General features: G+C 52.0%; 2 protein-coding genes across 5 annotated transcripts in view; both read left to right on the top strand.

Annotated features, from left to right (window-relative positions):
• Positions 1-17713, top strand: part of NDRG3 (NDRG family member 3) — a 46289-nt gene extending 28576 nt beyond the window's left edge. For 2 of the 4 annotated variants that reach the window (XM_061361700.1, XM_061361699.1), the window contains 14 exons: positions 5945-6050; positions 6724-6844; positions 7364-7426; positions 7754-7814; positions 9275-9361; positions 9900-9956; positions 10936-11039; positions 11428-11493; positions 12007-12058; positions 12973-13020; positions 13660-13695; positions 13787-13838; positions 15658-15696; positions 16188-17713. In XM_061361700.1, coding sequence (XP_061217684.1) covers positions 5945-6050; positions 6724-6844; positions 7364-7426; positions 7754-7814; positions 9275-9361; positions 9900-9956; positions 10936-11039; positions 11428-11493; positions 12007-12058; positions 12973-13020; positions 13660-13695; positions 13787-13838; positions 15658-15696; positions 16188-16366 — 1071 coding nt within the window. In that variant the 3' untranslated portion in view covers positions 16367-17713. The remainder of the gene's footprint in view (positions 1-5944; positions 6051-6723; positions 6845-7363; positions 7427-7753; positions 7815-9274; positions 9362-9899; positions 9957-10935; positions 11040-11427; positions 11494-12006; positions 12059-12972; positions 13021-13659; positions 13696-13786; positions 13839-15657; positions 15697-16187) is intronic. The other 2 variants (XM_061361702.1, XM_061361701.1) reach the window with 1 other exon arrangement.
• SLA2 (Src like adaptor 2) lies at positions 17490-22686 on the top strand. The gene is made up of 9 exons (XM_061361705.1): positions 17490-17630; positions 17747-17949; positions 20492-20615; positions 20716-20809; positions 20922-21008; positions 21208-21311; positions 21836-21985; positions 22107-22233; positions 22311-22686. The coding sequence occupies exons 3-9, from the start codon at positions 20528-20530 to the stop codon at positions 22453-22455; spliced, it is 795 nt and encodes a 264-aa protein (XP_061217689.1). The 5' UTR covers positions 17490-17630; positions 17747-17949; positions 20492-20527; the 3' UTR covers positions 22456-22686.
• The last annotated feature ends 103 nt before the right edge of the window (positions 22687-22789 follow it).

Below are 22789 nucleotides of genomic sequence, written 5' to 3'. Positions count from 1 at the left end.
GTTTTTAGACTTGCCTGTGTATTAGCATGTTCAAATGTTCCTTGGGTAGGATTCAGGGTTACAGAAGCTGCGTACCTGCAGGTTGTGGCACCTCGAGCCCGCTGTGCAGGGGGTGGACGTGTGCTAGAGGCATCAGCCTGTTCTGTTTGCAGCCCAGGAGGAAGGCAGCGACTTGATTCTCTACTGACTGAAAATAGTGGTGCAGAGTGCTGGGAGAAAACCAGCTCACTGCCAGACTTGGGCAGATGAAAGCTGATGTCATCTTGGGCTGATGAGAGCTCATCTCATCAGGGTTTAATTCATCCTGCACTATTTATAGATCCAGGCAGGCCCAATTTCCTGCATTACCTCAGAGAGAGGGGATTTACCTCAGAGCAGGAGTAAGAAGCACCGTGTTTTCCTGAATCTGTGCTGTGTGCCTTGCTTATGATGTTGGATGCTTTACTGGGTGCAAGAAAGTTGTGGCTTTAACTGCTGCTTGTAATACAAGCAGGGCAGGAGCTGGAGGAATACATCTTACTCCATCTCTGACATGTTGGTGTTGTCATTAATTGCTTGTTGGGCTCAATACAGTGTGATTGCAGGAGTTTGCGATGTGGGAGCAGAAGCCCAAGCTGTCAACTGTACTGCTGTTGTAGGTCACTTAAGTTGACTGCAGAGGCAGGATCTGTTTTCTAGCAGAACCTGTGTTTTGGCAGTGATTGACAAAGGGCTGCAGGTACATACCGGGTTTGTCCTTCAGCATCACATGCCTTTAGAGGAGAAACACACAAATGGGAGTAGCCCTGCAGCACCTTTGTCTCCTGGTGCTTTTGTTGTTTGTGTAACCAGATGATATACCTCGTTCTTCTGTTCCTCTTGATTGTCACCCAGCATTTCTCTAATTTAAGACTTAATCCCATTACACAAAGTACTAGAAATCATTGCCTGCTTGCAATAGATCATATTCTGTTTTCTATTAATAAATTTCTGCTCTGTATGGAAATGAATAATTTAGTTCAAGATGTTGCTTTAAATCTGATTTAGGCTTGCTGCCCACGCAGCCGTCTCCTTCAGCTCTACTATATCCAGAATAGCTTTGCACAGAGAGGTGGTGATAAGCACTTACCTACCAACTGCCTTAAGGTCGGTGGTACTGCCATGGTAAGAGTTACCAGATGGAGATGTTTTACACTCTTACAATATTTTTCCTTAGCTTATAGGCATAATTTGTGGTGTTTAGTTATATGTAGAAATTTGAGGGCAGAGAGCAAGACAATGGAATCTGTACTTTAATCTCTCCATGGTTAACAGCTGTAATAGGTTGCCCAAGGAGCATGCTGCAGTTGTTTTCTACCTTTGCCAAGACTGGCAACAATGACATGAAGTAAATAATCCTGTAGCTACGCTATCACTGAAAAAGAGGAAAACCTGATCTGGGTAATCTGTGTCTGCTCCACTTCACAGCAAAGCAGCAGTGGCAGTTTTCTTTGCCTTAGATGAACCTGAGTGTCCTTAAGTTGAAAGGCTTTTGGGCTTATTTCTGGCCCTCTGCTAGTACAGACATTCAACAAGCTTGAGCAGAATGCAAGAAACAGGAACCTTGCTGCTCAGTGTTCTGCTGGATTTGAATATGAAAACTGGATAATTGCAGGGATTTCACAGATGTGTTCTTCATTTACAGTCTCCAAATTAAATCAACTCTCAGTTATTCTCCAGGGAATTAATCTTGAACATTGAGCAGCTTCACATTGGGACTAAAACTCATCTGGTAATACCAGAAAAGAAGCTTAGTAAATTAGTTATGAAAAGCATTGGTAGTATGAATTCTCATCATTAATCATTCCCATTGTGAAAATGGTTTACTACAGACTTTAATAAGTTTTAAAACCTAAGCTCTCAATCACACTCTGATGCAGAGCAGAGGGAGTGTGGCTGGGATGGGCAATCCAGCACCCAGGTACCTCTGTTTGCTGCCTGAGTGTCTCTGGAGCTCAGGGGACCCCTGGATCTGCCTCATTCCTTCACTCAGAACTGTTGATTAATATGGGACACTTTTGGTGGTACCTGTCAGTGGCACTGTCATTGCTTCCCTTCCTGGCCACAGCATGGCAGTCAGAGATGATTCTCCCCCTTTGAACCCCTTGCTATCAAGGTGTGCATCTACTTCTTTCCATAACTAGTCCTACCATACAATTAGACTCTGGCAGTCACAGCTGGGAGTGTGTTTTCCTCCTCAGTTTAAGAATCATTCAAAGTTGTTAAGGCTAGGAGACAGGACAGGGGTAGGAGGCTTCAGCTGCTCTCTGTCAGTTGCACAGGGACACGAGACCAGTACTTCATTTTAGCTGCAAACTTCTACGGAGCAACACATTAGGGAGCCCCAAGGAGGAGAAGCCACTGTTGACATGATTCTGAGATGGGCAGAGAAACATGTTCAAAAAGAGCTGCTCTGTGATGGGAATCATAATGTGCTCCTTTGGAAAAGAAAAATATATGGAAAACTTCACTGGTTTTGCGCTCAAAGATCAAAACGAGCTGCACAGAAATGGAGAAGCTTATTGGGAATAAGCTAAGCAGAGAGGGAATGCCCACCATCTATCACTGGAGACAAGAGGAACGGTGTGGGGAAGCCAGCATGACTAAACAGAAGGGCATGGAGGCTGCTGAGAACCAAAAAGCATTTTTCAAAGAGCTGCAGAAGGTGGGGAATGTTATAAACTCCTGCACATGGAATGGATGAACAGAACAGAGCCAGCAAAGGGGGGTTTGAGAGGTGATTTGCAAAGGGGGTTTAAAAAACAACAGTTACGTTTCAGAGCTATCAGAAATGGAACCACATGAGAGAGTTTGGAGAGCTCCTGAGTGCTCAGGCGCTGAAGGGAGGGCTCAGGAAGATGTAGCCAGAGCAGAGGAACCAAACTGGCTTTTTCTGCACCCAGGCTTGTCACAGAGCTGCTCCCAGAGGTCACTGTGGTGAATGCTCCTTGTGAGGAGATGGCAGAGACCCTGCCTTAAACTGCAGTGCCTGTTGAGAGGCCATAAAGTAGATAAAATATATGCCTTTAAAGCAAGTGCCAGGACTGGATGCGTCAACACAGGAGTTTTAAATGAGTTTAAGGATGAAGTAGTTGTGAAGTGAGAGGTTATGCTCCTCGGTTGAAGCTGCCATGGTGCCTGAGGGCTGCATGATTTCCAGAATAGATCTCAGAGGAGTTCTGGGAGTTCAGTGACCAGCTGGACCAGGCAGACTGATAAAACCAGCAAGAAGTATCATGGATTAATCACACTGGTAAATATTCGGAAAGGGGCAGCATGGGTTTTGGAGCGGGAAGAAGTCTTCTGCAGAGCTGCTGGAATCCTTTGGAGGAGTCAGTAACCATATAAATAAGGGCAATTCAGTTGATGCAGCCTACTTGGATTTCCAAAAGACAAAACCCCTTACCAAAAGGAGTTCCTAAGGTATATGTCTTAAGGGATTTAGGTGGCTGTGCCATCAGAGGAGAGGTCCTTTCTTGGATGAAATACTGGTTAAAAGGAAAAAACCCCATACAAACAGCAGTTATTTTCACAGTTGTTTGAGATCACTAGAGGACCACCTTAAGGATCTGCGTTAGGACCTATTCTGCTTAAATCTGCTCTTAAATGATCTGGAATAAGAGATGGAAGGTTCAATGGAAAACTTTATCTGCCTTTGGCTAAACATGGAGTGTGATGTACATTGACTAAAACCATCCTACAGTGGAATATTAAAGTACAGGCTCAGGATTGATGGTCACCCAGAGGCATAAGGCCTTAATGTTGTGAGAGATGAGTGAAAATGTCAGCATGGGGCTCATAGCTTTCAACAAAACAAATCAATTCTTGTTTATCAGGAACAGAGAACAAAGCGACCTCATTGTGCCGCTGTGAAAACACACAGTGCACCCATGTGTGACTGATGTGCCATCAGCCCCTTGTCTGAGAGAGGACAGGGCACGGTGGGACACTTCTGGAGACCAGCAGCATGGTCAGAACAAAGCTGCTGTGCCAGGGCCAGCCGGATGGTCCAGAGCACATGTGCCCAGAAAAGGGCACGTGAAGGGGAATCGCAGCAAGCTGTTAGGTCGTCACATCTGGAGGGTATGGAAGTGGGGTCAGTTGTTCTCCATTTTCCAAACCAAGGACTGGGAGATCTCCTGCAAAACCAGTTGATACAAGATGGGAAGGGAAGTGGTTCTTCACCGTGCAGGTTGTTAAGCTTTGGCTTTCCTGGTCACAGGGTGAGGCAGGTGCCAAAGGCACAGCAAGCAGGAGGTGACTGCCCAGTTCTCAGAGGAGAAGGTCAAAGTGAAGACCACACCTCCAGTTCAGGAAGTCCCTTTTGACCTATAGATTGTTGGAGGTTGAGAAAGTGAAAGTTACAAGATGCAAGTGCTGGAGAAAGTATCACTGCATGCTTGCTCTTTTATTTTTCCTGTGCCTTACAGTGAGACCAGGGGGGCTGGCTGGACCATACCAGCTCCATACCTCCTGATCCTCCTCCATCAGCGAGCTCCTCACCCTGAGGGAGCTGCTAGTGTGTGAAGCAATGCTTCCCAGCTTGAGTTGATCAGTAGCTGCTGCCTGCACAGGACTCGGGTCTCTGCTCCATCTCCCCAGCAGTGCACTGCTGTTGGCATGTGTGTCACGAGCTTTGTGCCTGCGGGCTGCAGAGCAGAGGTTGCCTCTGCTGTCGAGTTGTGATTTACAGCAGGTTGTCTGCAGCTGCTGGTTATTTTTTGCCTACTGTAGGAATAAGGGCAGAAGATAAAATCTCTTCAGAGAAACCTCTGATAACGTTTCCACTCCCTAGGTGAAAATGAAATTTTACCCAGCTTTACAGAACAACTGTAGGTCACCATCTTCTCTCACATTCATCTCCCTTGGTTTGCAGACTACACATTTGTTATGATCTGGCTGTCTCCAGGCCACATCTTTCTCACCTGCCTTCTCCTGTCACTGCTCATTATGGACCAGATCAGTGTTCAGGCCACGGCTGGAGTTAGGCAGCTGCAAGGTACCAAACTCCTTGAATCACTATTCAGGCTACACTGCTGCAATGTGCCAAAGCTGGCCTCAAGAGACCAGCAGCAAAGCATGCCAGTGTCTGAGCAGTAAAGATGACAAATGTCTGATACGTTCCAACACTACATTTCTACAGGAGCAGTGGATGAATGGGTGAGAATACGCAGAGCTGTGGTTAGGTGGCACAGGCAGGACAACTTGCTGGGTGGCTGCAAGAAGGATGTGAAGAAAGACTGTTTAGCAAGGGCAGAGGGTGTTCTGTCACTGAGCACTCTGGTACCTGTTGTAAGTGGGTTATTCCGCTCCATGTTAATGATGCAATTAAATAATAACTGGGTTTTGGCCAATTTAAGGTAGCAGTTAAATTTTACAAGCATGGAGACTGTTGTTGCCTTCCTAAGTGTGATATTAAGCTCTTAAGCTCTATATTAAGCATCTGCCTCATGCTGTCCTTTGGCTCTGGTATGCGGGAGAGAGCTGTTTTGGAGAAAAGCAGGTGACAGGGAAGTCATGTGTGCTGTAACTGTGTAGTCTGAAAATGGTTTTGTCCTTTGCAATCGTAGGTCAAGATAAAAGCCCTGAAGCTACAGGGCAAGGTTGTAGGGAAAATAAAGCTCACTAGAAAAAGGGACATAGTATTTATTATCTGTGGGGAAGCTGGGTGTAAAACTCACTCTTACCATCTCCAGGTAGTCTTGAAAAGGAGATCATTGCAGTATTGCAGTGTCTAGCTAAAAAAGTGGGTGGAAAGAGAGATTCAACAGGGCTGCAGACTGCAAGAGCTTTGCTGAGCTACCAGCTGTGGGTAGGAGAACACTGTTAGAGTGTGGATGTGACCCTTACTGCTGGCCCTCAGTTAGGGTTCCCTGTAGCACAGACTGTACATGTAACACAGAGATTCCTTCTTCTCCCTCTGCAGGAACATGACATTGAGACAGCTTTTGGAGTGGTCCATGTCACCATGCGGGGCATGCCCAAGGGGAACAGACCTGTCATCCTCACGTACCATGATATTGGCCTCAACCGTAAGCCTTTCCATTCCCAGGACCCTGAAAAAGGGGTTGGTTGTGATGTTTGCTTTTGAGTGTGGGGATCAGCAGGACTGGCCTGGAGCTGAGATGAGACAGGTCATTCCAGGGTAAAAAGATAAAGGTCCTCAGGAGTGTGGCTCATGTGGCACACCTCTGTCCTTTCCAGCAGCCCTTGAATGGTAGGGCCAAGGTGGAAATCAGGTCCACCCACCACACTACAGTGCTCTAGCTGACTTGTTGCACTGTGTGATACAAGGCATCTGTTCACTGGATGCAGGCAGATAAGCAAGTCCGTTCTACAAGGCTGCAGAAGTAGTGTAATGATTCTGGTGCACTCAGTTGCTCTTTCCACCCAGCATGTACTGTTACATTCACCCCAGTGCTCCTGAGTATGTACTGTGAGTACCCAGGTGCTGCTAGGCCCTGTTTTCCAGGGCATGCACACTGGGGTGTCATTTGTCTGCTTGCCCTCCAGTGGTGGCACTGCTTTGCTAGGACTGGGTGCTGTGTGCAGTCAGGGGCACCGCAGTGTGTGTCACCTAGCACCCATTGCCCCACAGACTCAGCAGCAGGGTTGGGCTCATGCAGGTGTGTGGTGCTGTGGTGTTTGGAGGGTGGATTGCAATAAAACTTCAGGAACTGTCTCATTTTTGTCTTTTTGTTGTAGACAAATCCTGTTTTAACGCATTCTTTAACTTCGAAGACATGCAAGAGATCACTCAGCATTTTGCTGTGTGCCATGTGGATGCACCAGGCCAGCAGGAAGGAGCCCCACCATTCCCTTCTGGGTGAGAGCTCGGCAGGGACTCTTGTTGTTCCAGACATGGTCTGGATTGCAGTCTGGACTGAGGTAGCACCCAGTTTAAACCACCCAGACTGCCAGGATAAGGGTAGTGGGAGGCAGCTTCCAGGAGCAGAGGAAATGAGATGAGGAGGCTTCCCAAGGGACATTCATGGAGCCTTGCTAATACTGATGCATAGGTAAAGCCCTTACTAGTGGTGAGTGCTGGTACCAGCTTTTTGACTTGAGCACCAGCCCAGCACACTGCAGCCTGGCTGCCATTCCGTGCTCCATCTGTCCATCCTCCCACAGAAGTCTGACTGGACAAAAAAAACACAGTTCTGTGTTGGTCTTGCTCTGAGGGATGGGATCCATGCAGTTGGCTGGAATACACGGTATCATTGCAAAATAATCACTTATGTCTGTCAGATGTTACTTGTTTTTTCTACCTTGGATAGAAATGGAAGGTGACCTCTCTCAAGCTGTATTTGGAGGTGCTTTGACTTCAGTCTCTCTTGGTTTTCAGGTACCAGTATCCCAGCATGGATGAACTGGCTGAAATGCTGCCTGCTGTTATGACACACTTAAAGTAAGTCTCTGAAAGGAAACAGGGTGAGCCAGCTGGATGCATCCATTCCAGCACTTACCTCTGTCCCTGCTTGCAGCGTCTGATATGCTCACTGAGTTGTCCCAAGAGGTCTGAGCAACTCCTAACCTGTGTAACCCTGTCTGGTTCTTATGTTGGGAACACTGTCTGCCACATGACACAATTTATGGCTGCTGCGTCATTGCTGGATCGCTTTGAAAATGAACCATAAGTGAACAGTTGGATGCAGAGAGGGGGGAGGCTTTGCCTCTAGGGATGCTTTGCTGTGAGCTTGTTAGCCTTGCTGATTGGGAAATGCCTGTATTTCAGCCTGAAAAGCTTCATTGGGATTGGACTGGGAGCTGGTGCTTACATCCTCAGCAGGTGTGCAGTAAGTATCTCTTCATTTTCTTGTGCTTTCTATGAGCTGTGGTCTTCCTCTGCTCAAACAGACCATTTGTGGGGCAGGGGCAAGGTAGCAGGCAGTAATTACAGTAGGCCTGCAGGGAGCCATGTGAGAGCTGCTTTGCATCCAGATGGTTAAATTGGAGCAGCCAAGATTACTCTGAACCTATGCCAGACATGGGGAGATTGTAATGTGATGTCTTTGAGTCAGCAGAGCCCATCCTAGCTGCTAGGAATATCCAGCCTCATGTCTTCACAAAGATTACTGCATTGCTGTCTGCTGGCTCCAGTGTTTGTGACACCAAACAATTGATTTGGTGATGTGCTGTGAGCACTGAGGAGGAATGTGCTTTTTCACTGTAAGTAGATTTTACACTCCACCTTTGACAAGAGAGTGCTAGCTTTATCTGGGTACTTACTTGCACATTCCTCTCTAGTGGAGTGTTTATAAGCACTTGAAATCATTGGAGGTAGTTCAGCAGCCCAGGAATTTGTCTGAGTCTTTCAGAGATAGTGTTAAACAAAAGCAAATACAGAAATCTGATGTTCTCAGTGAACTTGGCTTCAGTTAGCTGAGTGCAGAGTTGCCCGTGATTTAGGCCATTATTGTTTCTTAAAGCCACTTCACCATGCAGCTGCCCTCCTACCAAAAGTTCTCTGCTTCCCATTTCCCCCAGTCAGGGTTCAGCCTGAAGCAGTGTGAGGCACTGGTGTTCGCTGTTCCTTGCCTTTGGTATCTCGTATAGAGAAGATCACATAGATAAGCCTTTGTCCTCAGCTCAGTTAAGTGCAAGAAAGCCTTTGTCATGCAGCTTGGATTGCAGGCCATTTTCTGCAAGGACAGTGGTTCCTTCTGCCTAACCTGTGCTAATCTCTACTGTGGAGCAGAAGAGCTGGTGCAACATTTCAGCCTTGGAGTGAGCCTACAGCTCAAAGTTCCCTGGCTGTGTTAGATTGCTGGGTTTGTGTTTGCAGATCTCAAAGTATTTTGTACCTGTGCTCCCCACACGTCCCCAGCATAAACTGCAGGGTGGTGGGGAGCTGCAGAAGGATGTGCTCTCCAGGCACAGGTGTGTGTCCAGGTCCTTCCTGGAGATGCCATATTGGAGCAGAGAGAGACACTGCTGACAGCCCTGTCATGCACAGGGGCCTGAGCAGGACCTGCAGCAGCACCAGATGGATGGGTCACCAGATGCCTTAAGCTGCAGGCCAGTTACTGTGTGAGCAGACAGCCCCTCAGTGCCAGCAACTGAAAGAGGTCTAGTTGGGAGCCAGCTTTGGACCAGGCTCTGAAAAGACCCCTGACTGCCCAGCACAGGAGGAGCTCCCCATTCAGCCTTCATTTAACTCTTTCTTTTGCAAGAAGCTTTCTAGCTGCTGTGCCTGCCATTGACCCATGTGTGAGCTGAATAACCTTCTGAGTGTGCCTGTGCTCTCTCCCCTCAGCTCAGCCACCCAGACCTGGTGGAGGGACTCATTCTTATTAACGTCGATCCATGTGCAAAGGGCTGGATTGACTGGGCAGCATCCAAGGTGAGATTCTCCTTCCCCTGCACGTATCCCCTCCACAATGCTTAGTGAAGAGTGTGTAGAGTAAGCAGAAAAAGGACAGAGTACAGGAATGTGTTGGTTTCCAGCAGAAACTGTACAATCTTCTTTCTGTCCCTGCTGCATTCCCAGTCTGGGTGTAGTACAGCCTCCACTGTAGGAGTAGGGGTGGGTGCGAATGAGAAATCCTGGTGTAAAGTGCTTGGAGATGAGTGGCTGTTGGGCACTTGGCTCTTCTCTGGTTTAGTACTCATGCTTGCAGGCTTTGTTTGGCTGAGGTTGAATGGATCTCTTAATTATTCTGTTGTTCTGGCCACTTGCAGTTATTCAGGGTTCCAAGTTTCTGCAGAGCTTGTGTGGGCACAGGCTCCTTTGGAGTCTTGCACACCCATCCCATTTGCTTCTTATATTGCTTGAATTATTTCTTTGTCATTTTCCTTCCTCTGAGGAGCTGCTTTGAGATTTGTAATGAAACTGCATTTTCCAGTTACTGACCCTCCTTCTCATTCATGGTCACTTTCAGTTTTCAGGCTGGACAACCAACATAGTGGATATCGTCTTGGCACATCATTTTGGCCATGTAAGTACCCAGCACATGTTAATGTTGCCTGTACAACTGTATATGGGGCTATAACTTCTCTATGTACCTGCTTTGAAATAGGTATTTGGTCCACCAAAAAAGGGTTGCCACAGGTAGTACTATCCTCTCTGTGTTAAGCTTGCATCAGGGCTTTGCCCACTGCAGGTAAATGCACATCCCCATGCTTGGCCTGAGTGTTCCCAGACATGATAAGGAAGCAGTATCCCACACACTAGTGCTAGAACTGCAGAAACAAGTTCTCTGAAGCCAGCATGGAAGCATTTGGCCTGTGGGTAGAGCACAGATCAGCTGGGAGCTGACAGAGGGGTATTGTATGTGTCCAGATGTTGAACTGCTGCATTTCGCTCTTCAGTTTCAGCAGAGGCAAACCAGCCCCTCCTAAAAACTTTGGATACAGAAATGCCTTCTGTTTGGGATTTGCTTTCTTCCAACCAGCAAGCTTACTGGGCAGCTGAAAGGGTCTGTGCATCATGCACACTATATATGACATGCAGCAGATCAGTCCCTGACCTGAGGCCCTCCTGCATCAACACACATCAGTGGTAGAAGGAGTCACGTAGCTTACTCCTGTTTAGAGCACATCCTGTTCTCTTCCTGCTTTCAGGCCCTTCATTATATGTAATGCTTCCTTGCATTCCATTTTCTGTCTCTCTCTAGCTCTCATTGGAATGCAGTTTCTTCATAGAACCGTGTGTTGGGATTAAATTTTCCTTCAGTCCCAGTCTTATGGCCTACCTGTAGTCATATACCAAAGTATGGCACGTAACAGTCATGTCACAGAAACTCTTCATGTCTCCTAGGTACTAATGCAGTCTGGAGTCGCTGCCCTCATGTTATTGTCCACAGGGGAACGATGTGCATGGAGGCAGTTTAATGCTTCAGAATTTTTATGAGTATCATTTCTTTGCTTGTGAAAAAGGTGATGTTCCCTGCCTTCAAATTCTCTGCCTTTGTACAGGAGGAACTGCAGGCAAATCTAGATTTGATCCAGACATACAGGCTTCATATTGCACAGGACATTAACCAAGATAACCTTCAGCTGTTCCTCACCTCATACAACAGGTACAGTTACTTTTTTGCTTGCTAGATTGCTCCCATAGCTTCTCTGCTTCTGTATGTATTATTCTGTTGGATACTATGTCATATGAACCTTTGTCCTGAGGTTAGTATTCAGCCATTATCCTGAGCCAAGCTCAGCCCTCATGCCTGAATGACCCTTTCATATACCTCAGGAGATCATCTCTCTAGGCACACAGCAAGCTTGCCATGAGAGTGTGGATCCTGTTTTCTGGCAGTGACTGCTGGGGCCCCTGCTCATAGTCAGACACAGGGAGTGATAACCTGTTGCCTGGGCACTGGAGCCAGCACTCCTGGTTGGATTTTGTATGCTCCCACAGCACCCAGGTTCCTCTGCTGCGTTGGTGGCGAATTGTTCTGTTTTGTCTTTCAGTCGTAGAGACCTGGAAATTGAGAGACCAGTTCTTGGCATGAATGAAAATACTGCAAAAACACTCAAGTAAGTTGCTCTGGGTCAGCCTGTTCCAGGTACTTACTCTGCAGTCCCCTCAGCAGAAAAGCTGTTGCTGCTTCACAGCAAGAACCCCTCAAGGCCAGGCACAGTAAAGACTGTCCAAGCCCTTCCATTAAGAATACACTTTGATCCTGCAGAAGGCAGAGTCAGGGGAGTAAGTGTATCCACCAGCAGTCGCCGTATCTGTGAGCTGTTAGTTTGGCTGTTTTGCATGGAAACTTAGGGAGGCAGGTTTTTGTTTGGCACCACTGACTGCTTCCCCCCCACCTTGAAGAAATCACCTGTGTGCAACAGAACTGGCAATTGGTGTTCATGGAGAGGGCAGTGGGGGTGTATGTGCAAGCCCTGGAGGATGTGTTGGTGCAATAACATGCCACGGTGTGGTGGCAGACAGGGACTCTGCTGAGCATTGTTAAACTTTTGGTTCACAGAGCTCAAACTTCTCAGCAATCCCTTTGGAGCACTGTGAGTAACGTTCCTGTTTTGGTTTTTGACCAGGTGCCCTGCCTTGCTAGTGGTTGGTGACAGCTCACCTGCTGTGGACGCAGTGGTATGTACACATGAACTCTTTCTCTCTTGTCGTGAGCCCTAAAAATCACTTGGAAAACCTGCCTCACCCAGCAGTGCTTTCAGCATGCCCAGAGCTAGGCACAGGAAGTGGCTTCTTATCTCAGGCTCTTTTCTAGTCCTGCAGCTATTGAGATGTGTCAGTTATTAGTGGGAGTCCTTGTGCCCTAGCATCTTGCTCAACAAGTGATGGAGGGAACACCTTTCAGGAGCCCCTGAGCTCTGCCAGGCTGCTGCCTGGAGTTCAGTTCAAGTCACAAATTACTGTTCTGTTGCTGTTGTATTGAGGCTACCTGGGGTTTAAAAATAAGCAGTGTGACTGCAGTTCCTGTGGTGGGGAGTCTGCAAAAGCACTGCTTCATAGGGAAGGCAGTGTTTAGAGGCATCTTCTTCCTGTTGTTCTCTGTAGGCATCTATAACCCACTTCCCTCCCAGCACAGTTATAAATGGGGCATGGAGCAGTACAGTGTGGTTGTGGTGAATGTTGCTCCTCCCCTTCAGCCGGTGATCATGGGGAGACCAGGGGGTTGTGACCAAAAGCAGTTGTCTTAAGGAACTGTGGAAGAATGTAATCTCCTAAAGCAGTAGCTTGGACCCAGGAGCTGTGCATGGAGAACTGCTGCAGGGCTTTTCCTGGTCATGGCCTGTTGCCTTTTCATCAGTCTGGTCTGGCAGCCTGAGATACTCTGCAGGTTTTGACTTTGCTACCATACTACTGCTGAGGATTCTCACCACTTCCCAGCCACAGCAGGGGAAGTTCTCAGTCCTTCCTGGCTCCAGAGAAGCTCTCACTGCTGAAGACAGCCACTGCTTCTGCTTCAGCTGCCCCACATGTTACACCTGACCCCCTGAGTTTTCTGTGTGATGTCATGTCCTTCCTTTCTCCTTTTATTTTAGGTTGAATGCAATTCACGTCTTGACCCAACCAAAACTACCTTTCTGAAGGTGAGTGCCGCTCCAGAATCCATTCCAGCTCCACAGAGACAGTTCCACTTAGGTTTTTGCCTTCCATACATTTGGCTTTAAGAAGTTTGTGGACAGTCATTGAGGGCAGTGTTTCTCCTGTATGGAGCCAGACTTGGGAGAGGAGAGTTTGTCAGGGTGTCCCTGAATCCCTGTTTTATGACCACTTCTCTTCAGGGAAGACCTGCTGAGAGACAGCAGAAGTGCCCTGCCTGCTCTCTGCCAGCAGCAGCATCACTTCTAGCTTTATTCCAGTCATTCCCATCCTCACCTGTGGCTCTGCACTGTGCCAGACCACTGCTGTATGGAAGTGCAAAGTGACAGGTTTGGGAAGAGTGGCAGGAGCTGGGATGGTCAAGGGTTACTCCTGGACCTACACTGTGGCCTGAGATCACTTGGTAATGTGGCTTCCAAGGTGGTGGGTTCCTGGAGCAACAGGCTCTCAGGAGGTGCATCATTGGTCCTTGTTTTAGCCTTAGAGACCAAATGACACAAGTGTGGCTCACGTGGCAATGCAGCCTCATGCCATCGCCCTGGTGGGGTGGGCAGTGCTGGGTGGGTCTGGAGTTGTGCTCCTGGGGTGGGAAGGACACTTCAACCTCCCTTTGTTTCCTGTTGCAGATGGCTGACTGCGGGGGCCTGCCCCAGGTGGTTCAGGTGAGAAACACCTCTCAGCTCTCCCTCAGCATCTGGGCTGACTGAGCCCCTTGCTCTGCTCACACTAAAGCTGCACGTTCTGTTTCCACAGCCTGGCAAGCTGACTGAAGCCTTCAAGTACTTTGTGCAGGGAATGGGCTACAGTAAGTGGCAAACACAATTTTCTGGTTTGGAGCAGGGCTGTTACGAAGGGAACTCAGCCTCCCTGGTCCATCTGAGCCCATTGGCATCTGTGTTCCCACCCATCAGTTAGTGTGGTTGCCAGGAGATCCATCCACAGTGGAAAATCAACTAGGGTGCCAACAAGCCTTAGCAAACTAATGTTGTCTCTGACGTGTTTAATCCACACCGCAGCTGGAGTGGTGACTCCTTTTAGTTTCTGCTGTTGGTAAAACCTTGTGAGTCTGTCTTTGTGCCAGTCCAGAAAAGCGTGATCCCAAGAACAAGAAATCTCCTGAAATCTGTGCATACCTCCTCCAGAGGGGAGGAGCTGGCAGCACAGCCTCACAGCTGTGATGGGTACATGAGAGTCCTTCCCTTTCTTCTCAAACATGCCTGTTTCTTTCAGACTCCCACAGGGGGTAAATGGTATCTCAGAGTGAAACCCTCCAGTGGCAGAACAAAGCTGAGAGACTTCTGAGACACCCGGGAGCCCAGAGGGAGCTGTGCTTTGATCCCAGTGCATTCCCTGCTCTATGGCTTCCTCCTAGTGCTTGGAGGCAAAAGACATTGTCTCCTGAGTGTGTCAGGCTGACAGCAGCTCAGCTCCACTGCTCTTGGTACTCCAGAGACTGGAGACTTCAGGAGAAGGGCTTCTCAGTGCACTAAAGCACCTCTGTCTCCATTGCAGGCCCCTTGGCACAGCTCTGCCTTGCCTGCCAGGGGTCAGGTCTAGCAGTTCCCTTCTGCAGATGCTGAACCTTCAAAAGCTGGAAGTATGAGCGGGGTTGGTTTGCGTGGCTCATTTCCACTAGGGATGGCCACTGTGACACTCCCCATGGTCTCCACATGGCCAGGAGTTCTTTGCCAGCTCATGGGTGTCAGGGCTCAGCAGAAGCTGTCCTTTTTCTTAGAGCTCTGTGTATCTGGCATGAATGTGGTAGGACAGTCATATTCTCCAAGGCTGGCCAGAAGGGCCTGGTCCTGCAGAGGAGGGTTCCATGTGGGAAGGCTCCCTCAGCCTCACTGAGAGAGCATTTCAGTGCTCGTATCTCCTGTGTTCCTGGTGTTAGTAGTCAATAAGTGCTGTCACTGGAGCAAGGACTTCAGCAGCACTTCAAGAGCGAGATCTCTTGCAAGTAGGATGTGCAGCACTGGGTAATTTTGTGCTTCCAGAATTAGTAGCTAGTCCCAAGATGTTTTTTCCCAGCTTTGGTGGGCAAGACTGTGTTGGCACTGCTGAGCTTAGCCCTCCCCTCTCAAGAGAGAGAAGCAAATCAGAAACTTCCCATTTCTAGCAATGCACAAGTCAGTTCCTCAACAGCTACTCTTGTGTCTTCTGCACATTGGCTAAAGCAGTTGCCTGGGCTGACACTGAGGGTGGAAGGTGACCCTTTGCAGGAGGCTTTTAGCAGAAACCTGTTGCTGTCAGGAAAGACATGAATTTCTGTTCCGTATCTGGAGTTAGAGAGTACACCCCAGCTTCCCCACCATAGGAAAATGATGTCTCTGTTGAGCAGTTGTGGTGTGTGCAGCAGGGAGGTCACCAGGTGAATTGCAGTTTCCAGCTGAAGGCATTGAAGAGATCTGGCCCTGATGGATTTGGAGTCCCTTGGCATCTCCTGGAGATGCTCATTAGCTGCTGTTCCCACAGATGATGGGAGCTTTCAGTGCAGTCTGTTAGCTGGGAGCGGAAGGGAAGGTAGCTGGGGGTCCCAGGAGCATTGCAGCTGCGAGTCACACACCACAACTAATTGGCTCTTTCCTGTATTCATCCCTTCCCTTGTCTCATGTTGTTTCCAGTCCCTTATGTGCAGCTCAGCCACCTAAGCACTGAGTCAGGTACCTTCAACTGCGCATCGCCTCGGCCCAAGTCTGTGTACTGAGTTGAATGATTCTTCGGGTGCATTGCTGTGTCTCAGCATGTCCTGCTGCGGGCTGGGCTGGTCATTGTGCAGTGTGTGTGCTGGTTTTTCACCTTTCATTTGTATTTTGTTGATTGTTGCATGACTTCAGCTCTGTGGTTTCCTAGAGTGATGAGACTGACTTTCAAAAGGTCATCTGTACAACAGCTGCCTTGGTCTGCACAGACACTCGCCGTGACTGCACTTGCAAATGATCGGTTACACTTTAGGCATTTGCTCACCTTGGACCTTTTGAAATTGGGCCTTAAATATGTTGCTTTAGACGTTAATTTTGGCAGTGAAGAGTGAGTTTTCTTCCTGAGGGTATAGTTCTTTTCGTGCTTACCCAGTGGCACATATCTGAGTGACTGTTACACTGCTCTACAAACTTCCTCCTTTTCTAAGCCCCACGCTTGTTCTCTCTTGCAGTGCCAGCAGCCAGCATGACCAGGCTGATACGCTCCCGTACCCACTCCTCCTCTAGCCTGGGCTCTGGCGATAGCATCCGCAGCCGGTCTCACGCTAGCAACCATGGTGAAGACAGTGCTGGAACTCCAGAAGGAATTGACCTCCAGGAGGCACCTCAAACCATGGAAGTATCCTGTTAGGCAGGAGCCCCTCTTCTGGATTCAGACAACTCCACTCTCCCCCACTGAACCCACTCCGAATCTAGCATTTCACCAACATGGCATTAACTGTTCTAACTTGTGCATGCCCATCTGAGCTGCCACCTCCTTGGTAGTCTGTACTTGGCATTACTTTGATCCTTTCTGTATGCCTTTGGCATCAGAGCCTCTTTAAAACTCATTCACATTCCGCAGTCTTAGTAAGTCCCGTTACTGTACATGCTGGTCCCATCTCCTGTCTGTGCTGTGTATCAATCCAGATGACAGCCGTTGTCTCCCCTGTTCATTTAAATATAATTTCTGTGGCTTTGTGAGGTTTAGAATTGCTTTCTAGTTGTGCTTCTGCTAAAGGACCCTTGTGGTGCAGTTGATACGGCATCTGTGGGACATGGGAAAGCAAGACCATGATGATGTGGAGCTCCAGGCACTGGAGCAGGTGAACCTCTTGGGCAGAGCTGTGCCTGGAGTGTAGAACCCATCAGAGGTCTTTGTGTTCCCAGGGCTCTCGGTGTGCCAGGCAGCCATGGGGAAAACAAAGGTCAGAAATACTGTCTTGGTCTCATCTCTGTGTGTGTGTTAGGAAGGAGCAGAGTTGATTTCTCACCTGAGCCTCCTGAAAGGGCAAAGCAATTAACAAGTAAACTTACACTAACCGAGGTGCACTATTAACCGAGTACAAGGGATTACACGGCAGCAGCCCTGGCTCCAGGCCACCTCTGCTGGCCCCCCAGGGTCAGATGCAGTTAACACCTATTCTGCTATTCTGCCCTGGCATCTGCAACATCAGGTAGGTTGTGAAAGGGGCAGCAGTGCCCCATGCCAGATCCAGGAATCTCCTGCACTGCCAGCTCTGCTTCCCACCGCTGCCAGCCCAGGCAGGGTGTCTGCACAGGGTGTTAGCTGAGATTCAGGAGGTACCTGTGGATGTCAGTGACCAGCAGGCACACATTTGCGTGAGTCAGGTCAGAAGGATGAGCAGGGAGCCCCTCTGTGCAGGTGCTGTTCACTCTCCTGCTGGAATTCACAATTCTGCTGCCTTTTTACATCTGGCTGGGTCATAAGGAGCGGGAGGTGAATGCCTGCTGTGTGCCAGGGTCTTGCTGTCAATGGGAGAAAAGGGAAGAGTGGTCAGGCTACTACAGGGCTCAATAGAGGAGCAAAACACCCTTTCTTAACTGTTGAGCAGGCCTGACTCACTGGGAGCCAGCTCCTCCGAGGGTCACGCTCACGTTCTGCTCCATTTCAGGTAGGGAATGGGACTGGGAGGCTCTGCCTGAGGGGGACTTTGTACCAGTTATTAAATAAAGCTATAACTGAGTTTCATTGTTACCCGGTGTGCTCGTGGTGTTTCTCCTGGCACAGCCTGAGGCCGCTGGTGTGAGAGGCAAACTCGTGCCCATGGAAGGGGCAGCACCTGGAGAGCTGCCTTCTGCAGAAATGCAAGAAGAAACTTCCAGCTTCGACAACGTGGAGGCAAAACAGGCCCAGGATTGCCTCCAGACAGAGGGGAACACAAGCAGCTGCCGTCCCTGGTGAAGAGAGCTCTGCAGCAGCGGGTGTCACAGGTAGGACACAAAGTGAAGCTGTCAGCCCTGTTGTGACACGAGGAGGCCATGAGGTCTGTTTGCAAATGGTTCCCCTGCACCCCAGCCAGCTGCAGGTGTAGCAGACTGTCGTTAACACAACCGGTTCTTCATCTTCTGCTCTGGAGAGCCAGGTTTTGCTCTGGGGTTTCAGGTTTGTCATTGCAGCCCTCACAGAGAGCCAGCAGGGACTGGCGGGGGCCAGCTGCTGCTCGTGGGTTAGTCGAGGTCTTGCTGTCGTGCCTGCAGGCTGCACTGCTGCAGCCTTGTGCTTGGGCTTTGGGAAGACCTTCAGGAAGGTCATTGCAGGCAGTGAGACAGAGGGGGTTTGTGAATAGCAAAGTGAATGGGGAGAAACGAGACAGTTGTGTCAATGAGCGAGTAGTGAAGTGATAGAGTGATTAAATGAACAGGAGTATGACAAGAGAATACCAGAGCGACCGGGCCACCAGGTACCACATGAAGTTCGTTGCTGCTGGATGCAAAGCAACATGCACAGGAGGGAAGCTGCTGGTGGTGCAGTGCTGTGATCTAATGCCAGCTGACTCCACTGAGAAACGGCTCTTCCTCGAGTTCCCTTATGACAGTACAGCAACAGACCAAATGAAAGGGAAATGCACTATTAGAATGGCAATGAGATGAGGTAGAGGGAATCAAATGACTGCAGGGCTTGGTGCAAGCTCGACGAATGCTGTTTGTGATGTGGAGCGGGAGAGCTCAGAGCTGCAGGCTGCCCATGGACAAGGAAGCCAGGAGAGTAAATAGAGGAGGTTTTGGGCGGTTTCAAAGGGAGGTTGTTAAGAAAGAGTTTTGTTGCCATGGTGGTTCACAGGCATAAGCGAGGCAAGATTTGTCACGGGGTTTGTTGTGTTTTATTACCCCAAGGGTAACTGGAGAAGTAAATTTGTTTTAACATAAGTAACTGCTTTTCCTGTTAAAACTACAAAAGTACAAGCTGAGAAATGTGTTTAGTAAAGGACAAAATGTTTCTCTGGGTGGCACAAGCAATGCCAGCCAAATCCAGGAGCAGAGCTTGAGCTCAGATTGGGCTTCCCTGCGGTGCGATCCTGTCCCACATTGGTGCTGGTGCTTCCACAGTGTAAGATCACAGAGGGCTTCCTCGACCTCTTCTGCCTGGAATTTGGATGCCTGGGGAGGGGCTCAGCACTTTTCTGCTCTCCCATACTCTCAGGACCACATTCCTAACTGCTCAGATCCTTGGGATGAGCCCATCCAAGAGCCCAAGCGCCTCTGCATCAGCAGCAGTGTGCATCCCTCTCTCCAGCAGCACGGGGCACATGGCGCTGAGCTCGGCTCTGCTGCAGGTTTCTCTGGGGTCACTGATGGAAAATCACCTCTCGCAGCCATGGGCTGAGGTTTCTGCCTCCGGCTGCGGCACCTCTTGTGCTGGAGGGAGCTGTTTGTTACCAGGAAAGCCACAGGCCTTGCAAGGAGGCAGCTTCACGCTGCTGGCCCTAGGCCACACTGCACATCCATACCTGGACATGCTCCTTGGTGCAAGGTGATGGAGTCAAACTTCTTGGTGCCAGATGATGCTGCGAGGAGGAACTTGGCTGTAACAGCAACCCCTGCTGTGCCCAGGAGGCACCTTCAGACCCTGGTCCAGCCTCAGCCTCCGAGTCCTGGAGTCTGCTCCTGCTCTCGCGTGCCGCCCATCCCTCCCTTTTACCCACCCCAGAGCCCATGCGGTGACCACGGTGCCTTGAGTGCCCTCAGGGAGCTTTCCGTGTGCCGCAGTCCCCAAGGGGCACCAGCAGCTGAGCAGTGCGAGTGAAGAAGAGAAAACCCCGCTCTGTGTGTGTGTGTGTGTGCACGTCACAGGAAGCAGCAGCAGCCGCAGCCCCTGCTCCAGCTCCTCGCACCCCTCGCACCGCAGCACTGCTGGGAGCACCCAGCCCTAGAGCAGAGGGACCAGGGCAGAGCAAGGGGATCCCCCAAGGGCAGCGGCTGCCCTGCACAAGGGGGATCCATTGGGCAAGAGGGATCCTGCAATTGCAACCAGGGAGCCTGAGGACCTGCCACACAGGGAGAGCTGAGCCCAGCCCTGACAGCTCCTGCAGGATGGTGACAGCGAGAGGCAGGTAAGAGGGGCTCACCCCAACTGAGGGCAGCAGCAGGTCTGGGGCCTCACCCAGTGGAGGGTTTGGGTCACACAGAGCTTCGGCTGCACCTCTCCATGGCCAAGGAACCAAGATTGGCAGAGCTGTGTCCCCATAGCCCCTGAGCTCCCATGGGAGCTGGTACAGGGAGCCCCACACCCTGCAGACACCGGGCTGAGTGGTGATAGCATGGTCAGGGATGGGGATGTGGATGCCTCATCCTGGACAGGGCCCTTCGGTCCCCACCAGTCCTCATAGCGCTTGATGGGGCTCCCTAGCAGCTGCCCACCAGGCTCAGCCCAGCCCGGAGCCCTGCTCTGGGGCACAGGGTTGGTGCCGGCAGCCCATGAGCATCCCTACACGGCCCCACCGCGGTCCAGCCTGGGCCTCTCTTCCCCCCGCAGCCGGCAGCAGCCGAGGGCCGGGGGCTGAGCCGCGGGATGGGGAGCAGGCCCAGCCGGGAGAGGCCGCTCAGCATCACCGCAGCTGCCCCGGACACGGCGCAGCCCCCGCTGCCCGCACAGGCAGGTGAGTGCCTGCAGCTGCGGCTCCCCCATGTGCCCCTTCCTCCCCCTGCGGGGGCCTGGTGCCACCGCCGGAGCCCTGAGCCCCGTCACCGGCCCCACAGCCCCCGCTGGCGTCCAGGCCCTGGCTCTCTGCGACTTCCCCTCCGGCTCCGGGGCCATCCTGAGGATGGGGGAGCAGCTCCGCGTCCTCTCCGAGTAAGTCCCTGATCCCAGGGAGTGCTCCCAGCCAGGCACCGGGCCCTGGTGCTGGCTCCGTGCTGGGGTCCCCTCCCTGCAGCCTCCGGCTGGCTCAACCCCTTCCCTGCAGGGATGGGGACTGGTGGCTGGTGGCATCGGAGGTGTCCGGTAAGGAATGCCACATCCCCAGCAGCTGCGTGGCCAGGATCAGGCACAGGTAAGAGTGGGCACTAAAGGTCGTGGCCCCATTGCAGAGAGCCCGGGCAAACCCCGGCCGCTGCCCCGTTCCTGTGGCTGTGACACGGGGCAGCGCTGGGGCTCGGGGGTGTCCCCAGGGCCCCCGCTGCTGCTCCCCGAGCTGTCCCCTCCGGGCCGGGGGCGCCGGGAGCGGCAGTGCCAGCGCCGCTGCCCCGCAGGTGGCTGTACGAGGGCGTCAGCCGGCAGAAGGCGGAGGAGCTGCTGCTCCGGCCCGGCAACCGCAGCGGGTCCTTCCTGATACGGGAGAGCCAGACCAGGCGAGGTGAGACCCCCGGGCCCTGTCCCGCTCCCTGCCATCCCCACCGGGGCCGGTCCCCCTCCATCCACCGCTCACTCCCGTGAGGCAGCTCCCTGGCGCTGCTGCTGCTGCCTGCGTTGTGTGAGGCCTCAGAAGCCAAAACCACCGGGAGGCTTCCTCCGGCTTCTGCTGAGCTGAGGGGTGGAAAGGCTCAGCCCCTGCAGTGCCACAGGGCCCCATCGCAGTGGGGTGCTGAGGGAACCCCACGGGAGATCCCACCGGGCACCAGCTCGGTGCTGCGCGGCTGCTGGGCACCGAGGGGGCCATGGGGCTGGGGACAGCCGGCTGTGAAGACCTGATGCTGAGGGGGTGTGAACATGGCGGACCCACAGCCCATTGTGGAGGCGCTCATGGCATGGGGCTGGCACAGGGGTGCTCACACCCATGGGGTGCTGCCAGCCCCCCCATGCTGGGCAATGACCTCCCCGATGTGGGTGGGCTGCGCAGGGGGTGCCGGCCTCATCCCGGCCTCGTGCCCCGGCCCTCAGGCTGCTTCTCGCTGTCGGTGCGGCGCTGCGAGCGCGGCTGCTGGGCCGCCGTGACCCATTACCGCATCCACCGCCTGGACAACGGCTGGCTCTACATCGCGCCCCGCCTCACCTTCCCCAGCCTGCACAGCCTCGTGGAGCACTACTCCGGTAAGGCCCCGGCGCCCGGCTGCGTGTGTGCCCTGCAGGGAGGGAGGTGGCGGCCGGTGCCCCACTTGCATTGGGGTGCAGATGGGGGGGTGCACCCTGTGACAGCACCGGCTCCCTGCAGAGCTCGGCGAGGGGCTGTGCTGCGCCCTGGGGGAGCCCTGCTGCACCGACGGGGTGAGGGCGGCCCCTGCGCCCACCGGGCCCGCTATCGTGAGGAAGCCATCACTCAACTGGGACAAGATGGACAGGTAGGGACAGGGCGGCTGCCCCCCGGCCCTGACAGCACCCAGGGTCTGGGGGCTGCCCAGTGACCGCCCTCCCACAGCTCCCTCCTGTTGGACACCGCGGCCCCCCCCGAGGACTGCCCCGTGAGCCTGGGCCTGCGCGAAGCCGTCAGCTCCTACCTGCTGCTGACGGGGGCGGCCATGCCTGAGGAGGCCGCTGAGGGGAACAGGGCCAAGGACTGCTGAGGGCAGGGCCCGGCCTGGCCGTGGCCCCATGGCGGGGGCACAGCCTGGTTTCAGCCATGGCTGCTCGCTGGTGCTGCGGGAGATGGGAGCCGGGACAGGGGAGAACTGAGGCCAAGGTGGGGACCGACAGGCACCGATGCTGGAGGAAGGGGCTGCCCAGAGGCCTGCGCTCCCCAGAGCCGGGCCCTTTGGGATGTGAGGTCTGAGCAGCCCCAGCATATCCCCACATGGCGCTGGTGAACACAGGAGGAGCCGCTTCACAGAGGCCACATCCGCACTCCCACATCAGCAGGGAAATAGGATGCAAGTGGCCCAAAGCCTGGCCCGGGCTGGG

This window comes from Neopsephotus bourkii, unplaced genomic scaffold, assembly GCF_033783945.1.
Source record: "Neopsephotus bourkii isolate Nb327-2 ecotype Australia unplaced genomic scaffold, CSIRO-AGI_Nbou_v1 NB_1060, whole genome shotgun sequence".
In the NCBI taxonomy this organism is placed as follows: domain Eukaryota; kingdom Metazoa; phylum Chordata; class Aves; order Psittaciformes; family Psittacidae; genus Neopsephotus; species Neopsephotus bourkii.
Note: the sequence above shows the minus strand (reverse complement) of the source record. Positions and strands in the feature narration are given on the sequence as shown.

Coding starts and splice junctions, on each gene's coding strand:
- SLA2 (XM_061361705.1), top strand. CDS start 20,528: ATGGGGAGCAGGCCCAGCCGGGAGAGGCCGCTCAGCATCACCGCAGCT. Junction 21,986..22,106: donor CCTCGTGGAGCACTACTCCG/GTAAGGCCCCGG, acceptor GGCTCCCTGCAG/AGCTCGGCGAGGGGCTGTGC. Junction 22,234..22,310: donor AACTGGGACAAGATGGACAG/GTAGGGACAGGG, acceptor GCCCTCCCACAG/CTCCCTCCTGTTGGACACCG.